The sequence below is a fragment of the Parus major genome, chromosome 1A, assembly GCF_001522545.3.
Source record: "Parus major isolate Abel chromosome 1A, Parus_major1.1, whole genome shotgun sequence".
Taxonomy (NCBI): Eukaryota; Metazoa; Chordata; class Aves; order Passeriformes; family Paridae; genus Parus; species Parus major.
Window position 1 is genome coordinate 44,624,569 of NC_031773.1, and position 19,319 is coordinate 44,643,887.

Genomic DNA, 19,319 nt, shown 5'->3' on the forward strand with positions numbered 1-19,319 from the left:
CCCCCTTATGATTTACTGGATATATGTATGGCAGTCTTTCCACTGCAATACATATGTTTATGCGAGTAGAAGTGTGAAAAGCAAAGATGATTTGTTATTTTCTTCCTCTACTGAAAAACAACCCACAATATTGTCCTGCACAGACTAACTTATTTTAGATTATCAGAGCCAAAATCATCAGAGTCATGCTGAAGTTCAAGTCAGATTCTACCCCATTCTGTGCAGCTATGCCATAAAGATGCTATCTTTATAACCACCTTTTAGACTGCTGCTTATAATGCAGGTTCCACCAAGTCTTCCTTAGCCCAAATTTCATAGAAAGTTTGGAATTACAATCCACTCCACCTTACCTTGCAAACTCTAAAGCTGTATCTTGCTATCTGGCCCTCATATACTATGCCTGATATAGCTCTGGCACTCTTTCAGTATTAGTTCAGCTGTGAAATCAAGAAGGTTCTTCCCCTTACACAAACCAGACCAGTAACACCATGTTAGTCAACAGCCATCTGTCATCCTCGCCTATTACCCAAATCATGACTCCTAATCAAGATCTCACAGGTCAGAAAGTCAATTGCCTGTTTCAAATAGGTCTCTGCTGCTGAGAACTGTCATTTGTCAAAGCAGACTCAGTCCAATTACTTAGAGCAAAATGACTATATTCTGAAATTCCTGTACCAGGTGGTGACTAATGAAGAGTTCAAACAAGGGTAATGGAAGAGATCATATCATTTTGGAGAACATAAACAGAATTCTTACAGATAATATCATACTTACAGATAATATCTGATTTAGCATAATTCTATCAGTTTTTAACTATTTTAACTCGCTGTTGTTCAAACCTATATATAACACAAACAGCAGACTATCAAACTGTCATTTAATATTTCTCTTAATTCTCATTCACTATTTAATTTTTAAAAATGGATCAGATATTCTTTCACATCAAATGAAAATGCAGATTACTTTGAATTTTGAAGTAGTTCCATGATGTTGTTGCTAAGCAGTACTTTGAAAAAAAGAAACAGGTTGGTTAAAGTATTACTGCAAAAGGCTCGTCTACAAGAAACTGAAAATCTGGCTTTTCACAACCTTGTATTTATCTAGGAAAGTATATAAACATCTGCTTTGTTTTAATTTCTACAACATTTTGCTATTAATCTTTATTCTGATGTGAAGAACTTATGGAAGCTAATGTATATACCTAACTAAAATCATACTGTGATAAATGGAGTACTGCATGCTTGAAAATAGAAACCTATATATTCTATAGATTAACACACCAATGACTGTGTAAAGGATTATTTGATTTACCTGGTCTTGAGGAAGGAACTCTTGCTATCTCTAGAGAACAAGGCTTTTTGGTGACTGCTATGTCTATCGAATCACAAAGACTGCTGTTATTTTCTGAAGGAACTGCATCCAGAGGTACAGAGGGTATTGCTTCCAATGCATAACCTCTCTTCTTTGAATAAGATTCCTGAAATGCAAAAATTAAGTAGGTAAGAGAGATAGTTCTCAGATGACACAGTAAAAGAACCAGGCTCAGTAACTCTGGCTAGCAGGGTTTTGAATTCAGGAAATTAAATAGCACATTCTGCTTAAATCCAAACTGCAACAGACCAGAATACACTTCTTATTTCTTTAAATTTTTGTATAATACTGTTCTTGTTCAGTTTACAGAAGAACTTGATTCACCAAACTTGTATTTAATGAAAACTGGATTACTGCTTTCACCACACCTGTTTTGCTAGGTTGTAATTCAGGGGATGTCTCATTTTCTTCTTTAATTGTATCTCATGACAGCAACAATTACATTAACCACTACAATTACGTTCTCTTCAAGGATGGTTTTACAAAATGTTTATATTACATCTAAGAAAACTAAAAATATGCCTTCTACATATGGATGGCAGGATCCCTGGCTGTGAATGAAGATGAATTACCACTCTACATTTGAGCAAAATAATGACAAAAGGTCCCATAACAGTGATACATACAGCAAATTCCACTGATTAGCAAATGTTGAGGGAGGGGAAAAAAGGAATTAGAAGTTTTGCTAGGACAGTAATCCAATCAAGCAGCCTGTTTCTAGTTTTGAACATGAATAAGAAGATAATATCCAGTTTCAGCAGTGTTTCGCCTTTATAGAGATTTATATTTTATTTTAATCCCAGCAGAAAGCGATTGCATGGGCAAAGACGCATTTCCACATCTTTCTTACACTGGACATATGATGTCTCTGAAAGTCAAGCATCAAACATAAATCACATATGATATAATAAAAGGCAAAGGGCAAGAAAGCACCCTGACAGTTAGATATTATCATAGCCCTACTCAGAAAATGATTGAAGAATGCAATGTCTAAAACAAAATGTGGAATAACAATTTCTTCACCAAGAACTGGTATTACCTAAGGGAAGCTATGGCTGTAGGTAACAGCACCTTTTCAGATAAATGATTTATACTGTTAGGAAATAATTACATGACTCAACTGTTCAGGTTTTTTTTTGTTGTACTTTTTTTTTCCCAGGTCATTGTGCTCATTTGATCTTTATGAGAGTTCATAGTTTGGCAATAATTCAAGGCCTCTTGAAGGATAGGGTTACAACGGCACCAAGAGCAGCTTACTTCAAAATTTTTCATGACTTTAGTAGAGACAGATTTAAATCCCAGGTTAAAGTAACAAAGAACTTGAAAATGAACAGTGGGAACAGTGATCAGAGGAAAAAAAAAATCATGCAAATAAAATAAAAAGAATAATATGGTGCATTTGTAATTTTAAAAAAAATAGTATGTACTAGCAAACAATACAAAATTGGTGGTCAGCATTCAAAAAATATATCTAAAAGAGGAATGTGATTGCATCCCTACCTGATTCTCCTTTTACAGTTTCTATCCAGTCAGACTATGACCTCTCAGTAATCTCACAGATATAAACTAATAATAACTAGTTTCAGGTAGTGGACATAATAAGGATTATTTTCCAAGTAGGTCTTCTGTAGCTCCAAAAGTAACTTTATTAACTTCAGCCATTTCATTCCTTAAATGTCATTAATAGAAAATTATGCAGATGCATCAAAGCAGCTGAAGTGCAACTGCAGGACAGCAGAAGGAATCCTTCCAACCTTGAAAAAAATATTCTACCCATCCATTTAAGCCTGCTGTAAAAAGGCAGAGGCAAAAATTTATTTACAAAAGCAATGACTAAAACAGGAGACTTCAATTTAATCCTTGTACTCTTCTAGAAACATGCATTTAAGTCAGAATGCCAAAAACCTAATTATAGTAAATCTGCCTAGAGAAGCACATGAAGAAATACTGCAGCCTTAAAATTGTCACAAAACACCAAAGTTAAATTCTGTTCAGTGCCTGAATTCAGATACATTTAAAAAACATTAACAATTTTTACACAAAACATTACAATAAAGATTGGATCATCCTTTGTGTCACCCAGTATTCTGTCTGTAAAGCAACCAACAGTGCTGACCTAGAGAACAGCAAAACCAACATGAGATCAGGTCAAGCATGTGATATCTGCTTTTCCTTCTGCAACACTTTGTGGGTCTCACACTCCATAGTCCAAAGGTGCTCACTTTGTTTCACACATCTACCAATCCAACTTTTTAGAATTACCTTCTCAAGCTGCCTTTAGAGCACATGTCACCTTTCATAGTTCACATGCCCCCCATTTAGTTTTTAGCTATCTCACCAAGTTTGACGTGGCTGTTTTATACTTTAGATGGCAATAAAGGGCTGTTCTTATCCTCTCCTTGTGATTTCACAGACATATGCACTTCCCATGTCCTCTCCTTTAGGGAATGAGAAATACTAACCTACTCACCCAGCTGTTCTGGGATTTTGACCCTTCATCCTCTCAGCCTTTAATGATGTGACAGGAATCACATTTTCTCAGAATTCCTCATTCAAGATGAGGGTTCACCAAGTAGTCATACTGACATAATGATGTTCCTTTTTCTGTATTCTACTCCTTTCCTAATTGCTCTTAACATTCAATTTGATTTTATGACTGTTATTCAACATTCTGTAATTAACATTGCATGAATATAAATGTCAGAGAAGAATAAATAAAAATGATGGGGCTACTCAGAAAATGGTTTGAATGTAAACTACTGAAAATTAAATTCTTCCTAAATATCTCTCTAATAAATAAAATATAATAATAGTATGTCCAGCAGAAGTTAAATGAGTTAGAGCCTAAAAAGAATTGTTAATACTTTAGAAAGCCTTGAATTCTATCAACCACTAAGTGAAGATGATAAACCTTGTTAAAAAGTACATATGTAGCAAAAAGAAAAAAGAAAAATTCTCATTGCTTGAGAGAAGCATTGTATAGTCTTCTGGTTGCTGTAAAATGTTCTGCATATTGCTGGTACTGAGCATTTCTAGAAATTTCTAAGATTTAAAGTAATTCACCAACTTCAACTTAAGTGTTAGCAGATGTTGTAAGATTGTCTGTAAGTATCAGCATGAAGCCATGTGATTTTGTTTTTTTCTAAGATTGAAAGCTCTTGACCAACTGCAATAACAAGTAACTACAGTAATTCTACATGTCCAAGTTACTATCAACGGCATAATAAAACCTCCTAAAATACTTTTCCTTTATCTTTAGTCCTGAAATCAAAATGTAATTTTTGTTTTAAAAATAGAGGTTATTCAATATCAAATTTCTATTAACCATTCCAAATTGCTGAACATGAGGCATATAACTGACCAGACCATCAAGACAGAATTTGTCCTTATTTGAAATCATAACTTCATAACAATAATGTGTTGGTCTGGTAGTACATTAAAAGAAGCATTCTTTGTGGAAAGAAAAAAAATACATACTCAATAGAAATTAAAAAAAAAGAAACAAAACAATATTGAGAGTGAGTGAATAATTTTAGTGGGAAATCACTTGAGAACAGTCACCTATACTGTTAAATGTAAATTAGATTTTTTTGTCTTGTAGAAAGAAAGAGTAATGTGATACTGAGGTTGCAGAGCACATGCCAGGGAAACACTGTGGCCCTTGTTCATAGGCCTGCAGTCAGCTGGGTCTCTTCTGAGCACACATCTGAAGCTATAATAGCTATAATATGCTGTTTGAAACCTGAACAGGGGTAAGAGATTGTTAATCAGTGGAAATGGAAATGTTCCTAAAATACCTACTTTTGGCCATTGCAAAGGGTTATACACAATTGTGAAACAATGTGGTATAACATGAGTAAATCTTAGAATAACATTAGAAAGAAATAATATTAGAAAGAATAACATGATGTTGAGTTAGACCTTTTTTCCACATTTTTGCCAGGTTTCTAGCTTCTTTTGCTTCTTTCTGTATAGTCTTGCCCTCCTTTTCAGAATCAAACTGAATGACATATGCTTACGGGCTGAGATAATAAGCAGCATATGCAAATTTGTGTTCGTATGAGCTATGAATAGAATGATAGAGGCTCAGAAGGCACCTAATCTGAACTGACATTCTGACAAGAAGATAGAATTTGTACTTAATCTGTCAATATCCTTTCCTATAAAAATCAGGTCATTCGAAGCTTTATTACTTCCCTGGACCATGGGACAACACACAGGGGTCACACATGACTCTCAAAGTAGAAATAATCTTGGAAACATAGAAAGGAAGAATGCAATATATCTGCCACCTTTAGAAATATCTTTTTCATTTATATAGATAGTGAAGAACAGCTATTACATTCTGACATACCCCTTGAGATCCACTAGGGTATTGTGATGTCTCCCCTGGCCTGCTGAAGGCCAGAGGAACAGAATCCAGAATCCAGGTGGCTGCCGTTCCATCACAGTATGCCCAGTTCTGCCCAGATGTTCCTTAGAAGGGTACTATGATACTCCATTGATGAAAATCTGGAGTTATTGATCATATATGCTCCACCAACCCAAAGCTCCTGATCATCCTGAGAGTGAGCAATGAACATTGCATTTATCCCATTTATGTCATAGAATGATAGAACTATGGAATGGTTTGGGTTGGAAGGTACCTTTAAAGGTCAACCCCTTGCTGTGGGGAGAGGTATCTTAAACTAGATCAGGTTGCTCAGAGCTCCTGACCTTGAATGTTTCAGGGGATGGGGCATCTACCTCCTTCCTGGGCAAACTACTCCAGTGTTTCAGCATCCTCATTGCAAAAAAAAAAGCATTTTCCTTGCATCTAGTCTGAGTGTATTTGTATCAAACATATTTCTTGACTTTTGTAAACAGACTGATGTATAACCTTGTTGGACTTCACACTGAAATGATAAATAACTGAAGGTTGCTGAGAGGAATCAAGAATACAAGCAAGAAAGAAGTTCTGAGCAGTGACTAAAGATAATTAGAACAGTTTTCTGACATGCAGCAAAGTGGAAAGGGAAATGCTTGAACCTGAACGGCGTTGCACAAGTCTGCCACAATAATGTACTAAGCAAAAACAACTAAAAGTATTTCCTATGTCACAATAACCAAAAACCCCAAGTAGATGATGAAATATTTATTTTGACTGTCTTTCCAGTCAAAGATACCAGGAGTATTACTATATTGTAATATATACGGCTAGTAAAAATGCATTTATCTATTACTAATAATTTAACCAAAGTTTCATAGTATCATACAATTAAAATAATTTTTCACGAGTCAAACTATCATAAATGTTCGTTGTTATGACAGCTAGAAACACTTGAATGTGTAATTTGTCATAGAACATATAGTAAGTTTCATGATATATTATAGAATCTGGAAAATCACCAATAATCTCATTTAAGGGTAATGACACTGGAGGATCTACTCTGGTCTGCACAAAGTATTTCTAGCATGGATTTTAAAAGCGTATGATCTTTTGCGTTTTCACCAAACATGTGAAATTGCAGGTTTGCTGTTGCAGTAATAGTACATGTACAGAGTTAACTGAAATAATTATTTCCCTTCAGCACCTGAAGCAGCCTTTTTAAGTTTCAGTAAGCCTTCCACAGAGTTGAGAAAGACATAAATTTTAAAAAGCATGCTAGAGTTGTTGTCCTATTTATTCAGTTAGAAATGTAAATATGATGTTTAGTTTTTCAGAAACCATTCAAAATTTAGATTTGCTTTTTCAAACTTTACGTATAAAAAAAAATGAGCATTATTTATATAACACCCCAAATATAGGCTTATTTTCTCTTTTTCTGATGCATACTTTCATATATCCATTTTTCAAATTTAAAAGTTCATATTAAAACTCTACAGACATAAATCCCATAAAGCTAAAGGTTCCTACAATGCCTTAAAACACAAAACTCACTAATATAGCCTAAACTATAAATGTGTGAAGACACGGGTAAATTGTGAGCATAATGAATGCAGCGCTAACCTCAGCAGCAGAAACATGTCACTATATTTTATGCAGTGTTTTCATAATTCTAACTGGCAGATATTCAGCATTTCAAATAAAGCTAGATTGTTGTAGTCATGTTACATGCTTTCCCATGCATTCAACACTCAGGCCATTAAAAAGAGCAGATGCTTCCTCTAATAAATAACTCACTGTGACAAAGAATATACTAAAAGTGTACATAATCTGGTTTATGCAAATGTTTATGGTTGTGTGTGGCAATGTAGGATAATATAATAACTGTTATAATAAATGATTCTTAGTTTAGCTGAAAAAAATACAATTATAGACTAGAAAGGAATTTCCAGTTTAAATATCCTCCCTTTTTTCCCATTGTTTTCATGAAAGATGTTAAAAAAAATCATGTCTTGTTTGAATTTCAAGCCATGGGGAAACACCTCTTTAAAATAAAGGCTATTTTATTAAAAAAAAAAAAAATAAAAAATGAGCTGAAACCTAAGCTCCAAGGAAACAATACTGCAAGTATCAAGGAACAATACTGCAAGATGCTTATGCTCTAATGCCTTGGTTTTAAACATGCACACACAGGTCCAATTGAAGCAGCAAACTGAAGACTAATTCCTCACATTATAAGGGCAGAAACCATGGAAAATGTTAGATATTGAGAAACATTACACTGAAGTCACTATTTGACAGCAAATGTAGAAAAGAATTAACACACTACTCTTTGTTAAGCAGCCTCACATTTCTCACATTTTATAGCTTAATTTCTATCAACAACTGTGCCACTAAATGAAAAATGCATGTGCTGCTGTGAAGGGGAGAGAAGAACTGAATTCACTTAAGTAAATCACCAAAATGTGTTAATCCATTATCTATTATAAACAACCTAAGGCTTTTTTGAAAATATTCTATATCTGCCCATGCACCTTGTTCTGAAGTCAAGTAAATACTCTGAAAAATTTGCACAATAGAAACAAATTAATTGATACTATATACAATTGATTTGATAGAAGAGACGAATATTTTCTATTTCAGGAAAGACAATCTTCCATGTTTAAAAGTTTCTGACACTGAAGAAACAAAAATTTAACTATGTTCAGTATAAAAGTTATAATTGCAAGAGCATGAACTAAGACTGTCTTAGAAGAAATCTCTCCTGCATATGCTCCCACAGTAAAATAAAAAGAACAAGAAAATGTTTTCCAAAATACTAAAGTTACAGAGAGCTGTATTATCAACATGAAAAAACTTTGTTGTGAATCATACTTTTATTTGTTACATAACTGAAGAGAAAAGTGAAATTAACAGAAAAAGCGTTTGAAATTGTTCTTTGAAGATCCCAGCAGCATGTAAAGTTTGTAAAAGTTAATACTTCCTAATTAAATAGTACCAAATAAACTTTGCAGATATTTCAGCAATGTGAAAATTAAGCCTAACAGTAAAAAACAGTTGGAGGGAAAGTAAATTCATGCTGTAAGCTATAAGTGGTGCTTAAAAACAGTAAAACAAATTATTCCATGACAACATGGGAAATATGCACATTAGCAGTAAACACAAGTTAAGGGGACAGCACCTGTATCTCCTATATTCTTAAATAATACAGTAATCTTCTATTTCACACCACAGTTTAGAACAGTAGTCCTGTAATGAACTCTGATGCTGTTCCCTGGCCAAAATTGTGCCAAAGCCCACTAACATTCATACATTTGTGTCATACATAACATTCATGGATTTGTATTTTTATGGATACAAAAAGCTCCACTGTTCAGTGCTATCTCCTCATACTGCCTATATTCTTGGCAATTTTATGAGGGCTGATGTGTCCATGGTGAAATTCAGTAGCTAAGATGGAAATATAAGGACAATACGTGAACATAATTACTTAATTCAATACTCATTACTGAAGGAAAACCATTCTGCTACTAATAATTTATATATATATAGATATAGATATAAATATATAGATATAGATATATATACACATATATATTATATATAATAATAATGTTACTTCTGTATGGCTTTTTAACAAGTAATCCCACTGTTTTATGTCAAAGCTCTACTGCTTTAATTGTTACTATGATGATATCTGTGGTATGATAATCTACTTACTCATTGCAAATTCTCAGCCCTAGCTATTGTGAAATGGAAACAGAATGTGAAGATCAAATAAAATGTAGTGAATAAAGTCTGTAAGGGAATCTAAATCACAGTTTCAGTAAAATTTGGACTTAAAAAAAGTTCTATAGAGTCACTGCAAGACTCCAGTTTTGAAAGAGCTACCACAGAATCATCTGCCTATTTAACAAGAATTAAGGGGTCTTGCCTCAGATTTGCAGTCACACTAGCTGTAAGGAATACTTTTATTATAGGTATTTTCTGTTAATGCTGTTAATTCCTTCATATACAAACTACTATGTCAGTATTTCCCAAAACCAAGATGGTAAAAAGTTCTCACCAAAAAAACTGTTTTCCCTAATGATTCTATTGCTCTAAATTCTAATTCAATTATTTTCTTATATTTCATCAAATAATGACTCATCTTCAAAACAGCAATGTAAATGCTAAAAGTTAAAAAAACACTCAAGTAATTTGCAAACTCAAACTTTCATATTTTCATGATGAGAAAACAGTGTTGGTAAGTGAAAGAAATTTGCTACTTGGAATGTCTGGATGTCACATGAAACCACTTAAAGCCAGACAACAGGAAACCCTTGGTAGTGGGTCTCTCTAGGTCAGGAAATTAGATTCTAGCCACTAAAAATCCAAACTGTGGAGTGTGTACAGTTCTTTGATCTTACAGTCCTGATGAGAAATAACTGTGGGATAAAGATGTAAAGATTGCTATCCTTAAGAGGCAGCACAAAAATTGCTCATGAACCTTACAATAGAATATTATTGCATTCAAAAGAGATTAAGAAAAAGATACATTCAGTCTGTCCACTTTGGAAGTGGGTAGAAAGGAGTGAAGGAAAGTCTGCTTTGTCAGCTGCATACCCTAAATGCCCTGGTGTTTAATTTGCACACCAATTCTGCTCAGAAACTAAGCATCTCATCAAAAACATCCCTCTACTTCCTATCTCACACTGGCTGGCTCACAGTGGCTCCCTGCTCAACAGTAAACAGCAGTCAGTGGAACATCTTCAGAGATGTGGACACCTTCTTAATGATGTAAGGAGCAAGAACATCCAGATGGGTTTCTGAAGGAACTTTCTACTCTCAATATTTATTTTTCACAATGCAAAAACACTAACTCTATAAACCAATCTGAATAAGGGAGAACTTAATCACCTGCCTATATATGTATTACAACAGTTTACTAAAAAAAGCTTCATATGTACATAGAACTGTTACCTGTATGTAGTATCTGCTAATCATAAAAGCTAAACAAGTACAAAACTAGTGGTTTGTAAGTACTTAGACCATTGTCTAAAATATTGTCTGACAGTTATAGATTTAATTTTGCTAAATTCAAAATCAGGTCGATATAACAAGACTGAACATTGCCTAAAGATTTAATTTTATCTCTCTTCACAGTAGAAAATATTGTGAAACAAAAACTAGGATGCTATAAAATTATAGCACCTCCAAAAATAATATGGTTTGCTTGATACTGTCAATTTATTAATTTACCTCAACATCTTCACACTTACAACTTTTATCTAAAAAAACTGGCAAAATGCCTGGTGGATTATTTGGGTTATCCAGAGACGTATTTACATGTTTCTTTTTAAAAAAAGCTATCTCCCGCTTTTACTGAAGGAACAGATACAGCCTCTCTCAACTTCAGTTTCATTTTATTTTACATCCAGTTCACTAGTTCTTCTTAATTACAGGTTGCTAGCAGTGAAAAAAATCATAACAATCAGTTTGGGGATTTGAGAAACTGTAAATCTTAGACTAGTTCTGAATTTTGGTGAAAATACAAGGTATCTGTTTATAAAGTTCCATTTGTATTGAAAACCCAAGTGGGACTGAGCACATTAATGCTTATATTTAATAAATTTGTTGATTCAGGATCTATCTCATTTTAAGACTCTGTATAATGGATACCAGCATTAAAGGTTTTCTGTGAAATGCTGCCACCAGACACGACTAAACTCAAGGCATGCAATTCTTTTCGCACAGCAAGAGAGGATTCACAGTTAGATACTACAGAGTTGTTGTTTTTAAAAGTCCAGCTGTCAGTCAGCTGTTTTCTTCAGAAAGAAATCAGGTCTACAAATTTTACAGACTTTCACAGACTCACTCTACAAAGCCATGGTTTTCTGTACTATAAAACTGAAGTTAAAAAAACAAAAATCACAGTTCCAATATTAGTTTGGTTCTCTGATATATTTTAACGTCATTAAAAAACAAAACATAACAGAATAGAAAAGAGCATTTTATGCTCAAAAAAGTCCCAAAACATCAAGATCCTTTAAACAGCCCTTTACAGAAATACAACCTGACACAAGGCATGACTTCATGCCTAATCAGTGTAGCAGATACATGTAGTAATCACCAAGTCCAGATATCACCACTCAACTGATATCTAACTCCAGATTCCTCAACACCAGCACTTTTGTGTAGAAGTAAACTCTTCCTCCTGGTAGTATGGTAGGAACAAATACAATATAGCTATGATGGCTTTTTTCCCCAGGAAATGTTCATACTGAACAGTAGCCCAATTTGGTCAGAATAACCAGGAAGTTCAACATAAATTTTCAGGTACTAATATACTGCACTAATATTTCTGTTATGAAGCAGATGAAAATCAAACATGAAGTTTTTAACACTTGACATGAACCTCCTTCAAGTACAAAACTAATTGTCATGTGCTTTCCTATCTGGGCAATTCAAATTGACTTTTTTTCCATTCTCCCATAATTTGAGAGGCAGCACTGAAAGCAAAAACATCCCATGAAAGTGTGTCTTCTGGTTACCACTAAGCTGCAAACCACAAAAGAACAAAATGTAGTATAGTTATACTACGTAAGATCTTCCCAGATTACCATTGTGACTTGTTTCAGTTAGGTATGTGACAGTGTTCAATTCAACAGTAATTTCTACATGAAATTGAATGCCATTATTAGGAATTAAATTTCATCTTGTAAACCACTACAATCATCAATATTTCAGCTTATTTCTGGCATACATCAACAGTTCCAGTACAGTTTGACACCTCTCTCCTCTCTCTCTACCATCCCATTTAATTTTGCTGTTTCATGATCACACCAAGAGACAACACATCCCAGCAGTGATCAGATTTACACAGTGCTGGACAGGGATAGCCAAATTTTCAAAACCAGTCATTTACAAACTGCAGAGGCAGTTCCTAAACTTTTTAAGAAATAAGCTCATCTGAGGTCCCACAGCCTTACACAGAATTACAGAACATTGGTGTTAGCAATGATATGAAATAGATCTCTGGAAATCATCTAGTCTAACTTACAATTGAAGCAGAGCTTAACCATGAGGAGCTTGATCAGTCAATTCTGAAAGTACCCAAGGATAAACAGATTTTAACTTCTCTGGCCATATTACACACCTGTGTAGTGGTGTCTAGACTACACAACTAGTGCACTAAAATTGCACTTGCAACAAGACACCTGCAAATTTACACGGGCAACTGCAAATTTACACTGGAAATTTAGAAACTACATGTGCAATACATACCATATGCAAGAATAAAATATTCAGCTTCATTCCTTAAAGCACATCAGAAAATGTAGCATAGCACTAAAATAAGGCACAATTTTTTCAATATACTTACTTTTTATCACTGTTCAGCAGGGTATAATCATCACCTGCTGGTTCTTTCTAGGCAGAATACATATTGCACTTTTCAGTAGCTGCTTCAGTGTGTGGGTGTGTGTTCCTGAGATTACTAATAAGACTTAAGCTTACTGCAAAAGAGACAACACTGCAAATCAGGAGTTTAACAGAAATATTTTTTATGGATAGTAGAGCTTTCTATGTTACTCCCATTTAAGTAAACTCATCATTTAATCCACTAAATTAGGAAGAAAAAAAAATGTTTTTCACTGAAGGCTAGAAACTATAGGAAAATATTATAGATAATATAAAAATCTAACTCTGGCTATCCATACTAAGGTATATTTTAGGGCAAAGCTTTCTCTACTTTGTCTATATCATCACTAAAAAAGGAGACAGATTTCCTCCCCTGTAACACAGAAATTACGTAAAGCCACAAGACTTTCTGTTATTAATTTTGGAGAAACTTTAAGATCAGCCAAATGTGCTTTATCAGTCTAGTTTGAAATGTGCTTCCACTGAATGCACTGAAAGGTAAAGTTATTAATGGAGTGAAAAATCAAGCTGAAACATTTTAGTCATTATTGTTCAATTAAAACGTTCTTTGTTTTTTTCTGTGTTTTATTAAAAAACAAAGGAGAAATACTTCCTCTTCTCTACTACCTCCCTTGCATCTTAGAAGTTCAAAAATTACTCGAACATTCACATCAAGCTAAAAATCTAAGAAAAGTTTTGAGGTAACTGAAAATGGAGGGAGTTCAAACTGAAAGAATATGTTAAAATTAAAAAAAATAATGCCAAATAAAATTTCCAATATTTAAATTCTTCAGAAAAAGACGTCACAGAGCCATACTGTCTCTCTCATGAGAGCATCAGTACAGAGGGTTTTGTAGGAGCAGATCAGATCTCTACGTGAAAATTGAGTTAGTTCCTTACTTAATTACCCCATTCATCTCTCATGTATCCTGAGCCAACTTTGAAAATGTAAAAATAATTGCAACATAATAATATTCAATGTTGGGCTTTCTACAGAACAACCTTAACTAGCTTCTACAATCCAAACAGTATACAATATTTCTTCCCATTAAAAATTACTTTTTTAAATTTACAAAAATAAGTACAGACAGACAAAATGATCTTCTGGAAGGCAGACATGAAATACATAATCCTATTAACAGATGCACCAAACTTTAAATATTCCCACCGTAGCCCATATTGATAAAGAAACTATTACATACAGCTCTTATCTCCTAAAAATGTAATTAGGAGTCCACTTTTTCTTCCCTCCCTCTAAATAAAAAAGCATATTGGGGGAAAGTCTCTCTTCCACAGGAGAACCCACAATAAAGTTGCTGGAGTTCCTACCTCTAGGAATCCTAGAGTTATATAAGCAGAATATTCATTAGTCTTACAGGAAAATGTCAAGGTCTCCCAGAAGTTCATTCCCTCTTAAGAGATGAAAATTTGACACTAAGCTAGAAACATAGCATTTAAATATTTATGTAAACTTTCCATATATTTTTGAGAAGAGCCATGCTTCCCAGCAACTGGAAACATGAAGAATTATACTTAGGGCTTTTGAATCAAAGTTCAATTTTTCCATAGCAACTGCACTGCTCTCTTTACAGACATCATTTTCATTTCATAACAGTTAGACAAATGAGGTGTTCCTGGCTGTCATGATGTCAAACACGTGGAATAACTGTCAGGATTTTTAAGTTATACATACAACACAATTCAAGACACAGTCCAGCCAAGCTGACCCAGCAGCACCCTAAATGGGACAGAGCTAAACAGGTCTTATCTCAAAATTACTTTATATCATAATAAGAAAAATATGCTGGTATGGCTGTCATAATAAGATGTGTGAACTGCTTGCTTTAAACTGATAATACTGGAGGGATCATATAGGATTCTGCAGCACTCATCACTCTGACATTGCAGATCGCCCTCTATTTACCTCTGTACATCAGGCCCTGTTTGCCCCTTAGCAGAGAAATATTCAAGGTATGCTATCCATGAAAAAGAAAATAGAATTGTATGCATTTAGATGATGCTGCTTTATTCTCCAGGAAATGTGAATATGTATGTGGGTACTGAATTTCTGCCCTAAACCAAAGATTAACTCCAGAACAAGGCAACAGCCCCAAATTAACCCTAAATCATAACCTACAAATGGAATACACTCTGCTAATTTAAGAAGACGTGTCTAAATTTCAATCTCCAAAAATCCAGCTGCTTACTTTAAACCCCTGAAATTCTTACACAGCACAAAGATTTTTCCATAAAGTTCTTCTAGCACTTCACCACTTCTGAGACTGTAAAAGAGAGTTGCTTGTTCTGAGAATAGCTGTATTACCGCTATGCAAGGTTTTAAATGATATAACATTTTACAGAGAACTTTCTATAATAGCCCTTTCCCAAACGACACTTGCTAGCAGAGTAGAGACAGCAATGACATGCTGCATGCTAGAAGTACCTCCAGACAAGCTTTTTTCTCTATCTGCAGAAAAGAAACCAAGCTTGTCAAGGCAATTACTGCCCTCTCCTTTGGCATATTGAAAACTGTTAGCTCACTAGGTCACAGATGGACATTGTCATAATCTCACCTAAAACTCAATTTCATGTTATCATTGTGCCTCTGACTGTGTATATAAAGCAAGAATCAATCTTTATGTTTGTTCACCTTTGATGTGGAAGCACAATATATTTATATGATTGTAAAATCTATTTTTAAACAAAGGAGAAGTGTAAAAATGAACTAGTTTGTGTTAAAGAGTAATTGATAGACCCTTTTCCCTATTTTTGGACCTTTAGGAGAGTATGAATTTTAAGACACCATGTCAAATACCCTTATCTCACTATTTTTTCATGATGAAATCTGCACTTTCTGATACTTTTGTGCACTGACATGAGTATCAGAAACATATTTTTGTACTTTTACCTAAAACATGCTGTTGCACATAATATATAATTTGTTAGATTCCAGATGCTGTTCTTAATCCAGAAACTTACATATATACTTTGTGTTTTGAAGCCTTTAGAACAAGATGTTCTCTGCTGTATTCTGAAGTAAATGTGGAAGATCCAACAGATTAGCTAACAGCTTGAAAAACTGCATGCTTTGATGGCAACAGTTTGTAAAAACCAAAGTCACTGGTTTTTAGTTTGGAGATTTTTCACTACCTACTTTCTTTTCTTTCTCCCATAAAAAGAAATCAACAAAAGACCAAAACGATCTCTGTCATAATTTTTTATGGATAGAAACAATCTAGAAAGGCAATCTGTCATATCATAAATGAAAGAATAAGAAACATACTCTTTTTTGTACTAATAATTAAAAATCTTATTGTTCTCAGACCAGAAAGTATGTGATATCATAAGTCTGAGCTTCAAATTTAAGTACAGTGAATAAAACTAATTCAGGAATCACTATCTTAAAACGTACATCACAGTTGAAATGAATCTCTCTTTGTAAATAGGAAAGACATACCAATCAACCACACTTGATTCCACTTTTCAAAGGCATCCCTCAATTTTATAGCACCCTTTACGTATACTTTACATAAAAAAGAAACAAGGAAAACAAAAATATTTTCTAAAATTAGGAAATAAAAATGGCATGTATGTTCATCATAGGAAAGTTTAAGAATAATTAAACCATGTGTGATATTTAAACAAGAAAAGTTCCATTTAAGAAATATGTTTTGAAACAAATGCTTAAAAATGAGGAATTAGTAACTATAGTGCTCCTATTGTAAATCAGGATAATTCCAACAGCTCTGCATTTTGCCAAATGTCTAAAATGATGGATAGTATGAAGTAGGAAACAGCTACTGAAAGGGGAAAGGAATATAAAGGCTCTTTATCAAGAGACAGGGCAGTGCTCATTGTTATTCAAGTACATGAGTGGCCATATCCTGTTTCCATTGACTGCAGGGAAGGCTTCAGCATTGACTTCTAACAGGTGCAAGTCCCGTGAGACTTAAGGGGAATAAAACGTACAGTCACGGTATGAAAGCAACAGTGTATGAAGTGTGGTGAGACAGGATATGTAATTCCAGTGTGGTACACAAGAATCTGACAGAGCTATTTAAATGCAGTGCCAAGTAAGGATGCAACTGAAAAAAAACAGACACTTCTAAACAGAAATTTGGCAGGTCTTCATTCAATGCTACAAAACAAAAAGTGCAGGAAAAATGTTACAGAAACGAGAGAGCTAATTTATAGTGGGGGGAGAGAACAAGGGAGACCCAGAAGCAGCAATAAGCATCATCCTGTTCTGTAGCAATATAATATCACTTGTTCAGGACACAGCTGCTGGAATGCTTTGGTAGATACTGCAGACTGATCTGCTCTGAGAGTTGCTGGGACTTAGACCCAAATATATTACCCACTTCTATTTATTCTCTTCTGTATTATGATGAGCATTTGAAAACATTTGGGGATTTTTTTCTTTAAATTACATAATCTTCAATGAGAAGTCTTAGGCTATATTCTTACATCAGTTGAGTTATGCATGATGTCCTCAATTAATTCTATAAAGAAAGTAGCTGAGATGTCATTTTATTAATTAGTAGCTGGTCAAAAATAGAGTACTTATCCCAAAGGAAACTATGTGACTTCAAAATTTCTTTCCAGATGGAAAAGAAAGCTATCTAGCACAGCATCTATCTTGAGCAGGGGTAGTAAACATCATTCTCTATATTAAACTGATATCAGTAAGTATTATAGCAGGATGACCAAATCTCAACATTTAATTTTGGAACCAGCTTTTGACATTCAAATGAAGAGTGAAAGTAGCAATTTTGACGGGAATCAGGCAAGACTTTAAATAACTCTAAGGGCTAAGGCAGAGATTCAGCAGCTTTTCCATAGTTACTAAGTTTTGTGATGAAAAGGAAATCACATACCTGTGCAAGCATGGGAAACCCGAGGTTCCTGCATCCATTACAAGGTGTCAGTGCCTCCCATAAGCCAGAAGGTCCACAAGTATTTTCAGCTGCATCATCATCTTCTTCCTCCCTTGGTGACAAACGCATTGAAGAAGGCCTCTGTGCATAAAGAAACAATACTTTCGAGTTAAACAAGTGATATATTGTAAAGAAACTTTTTTATCTTATGGACTTAAGAATGTCCCATTCACAAATTCTAAAAGATAAACTATTTTAATACAAAGTACCCACTCAACTGTTAAACTGCTGTATGAAAATAATACTTTCTAAGGAAGGTGCATATTGAGTTATCCACAATTATACTTTAAACTTGAGTGAACATATTAATACACATTGAAAATATTTATTGTCTTTATTATCAAGAAATTGACAATTTCTACTTCACTTCACTTTAAAATTTGCTGTATCATTAAGTTTAGGATATTCCACAAAGAATAAAAACTAACATTTGCCTGGATGGGTCCAAGGTTTTTGCAGACAAAAAATACTAAATCAATCAAAATATGAGGTTTCAGTTTTTGCATTATATTTCTCAGCAATAAATGTGTTACCTTATTTTGTAGGCAAAAGATGTATTTAAACCTGTATTATTTTGTTTTATAGTCTGGAAGGGATGAAAAGTATCAGGAATAGTCATTGACTTATGAACACCGTGGCTTACACATTGATCTGAGCAATAAGGGAAAAATGCTGATTTTTGTTAAAATCAGTATCCTAATTTTCTGTGACAGACAGAACTAGGAACAGTGGTCAATTCCCACATATTTATGCTATTTTGCTACACAGAATAGTCCATGCCAACTGAATTGCAGTGGCAACTTTTATTAATTTTGGGAGAAGAAGGAGGAAAGTTAACCCAGTAATGAATGAATTTTAAAATCTCATTCCAATACAAATTGTTACCAAAAAAAAAAAAAAGTAATTTTTACACCTTAATTCTTTGTCCCTATTTAAATTGGTATATGGAATAGGTGTTCCAGCCTGTTTCAAATTTGCTTGAGCAGCTTGCCTGATACTCAGATACTAAATGTTGTCTTTAGGAATGCTTCTTTCAGAAGTGGCTGGATTTTTGCTTGACCAGAACAGCACTGTTTGAGGCAATGGCTGACCACAGCTATCAATCTGATGGTAACATTAAAGCACTGCAATGGGCTCCATGTAAAAATCATCTGAAAAGCCTCAACACTTAACTGCAGATTATTTTAGCCAATAGACTAAAGAAATGCATGGAGTTTGTTGCATGGAAGGGAATAGAAAAGTGA

General features: G+C 34.1%; 1 protein-coding gene across 6 annotated transcripts in view; it reads right to left on the minus strand.

Moving 5' to 3' along the window:
- Positions 1-19,319, minus strand: part of ANKS1B (ankyrin repeat and sterile alpha motif domain containing 1B) — a 409,682-nt gene that overhangs the window by 292,312 nt on the left and 98,051 nt on the right. For all 6 annotated transcript variants that reach the window (XM_015627528.3, XM_015627530.3, XM_015627525.3 and 3 more), the window contains 2 exons: positions 18,016-18,156; positions 1,312-1,477 (listed from right to left, as the gene is read on the minus strand). In XM_015627528.3, coding sequence (XP_015483014.1) covers positions 1,312-1,477; positions 18,016-18,156 — 307 coding nt within the window. The remainder of the gene's footprint in view (positions 1-1,311; positions 1,478-18,015; positions 18,157-19,319) is intronic.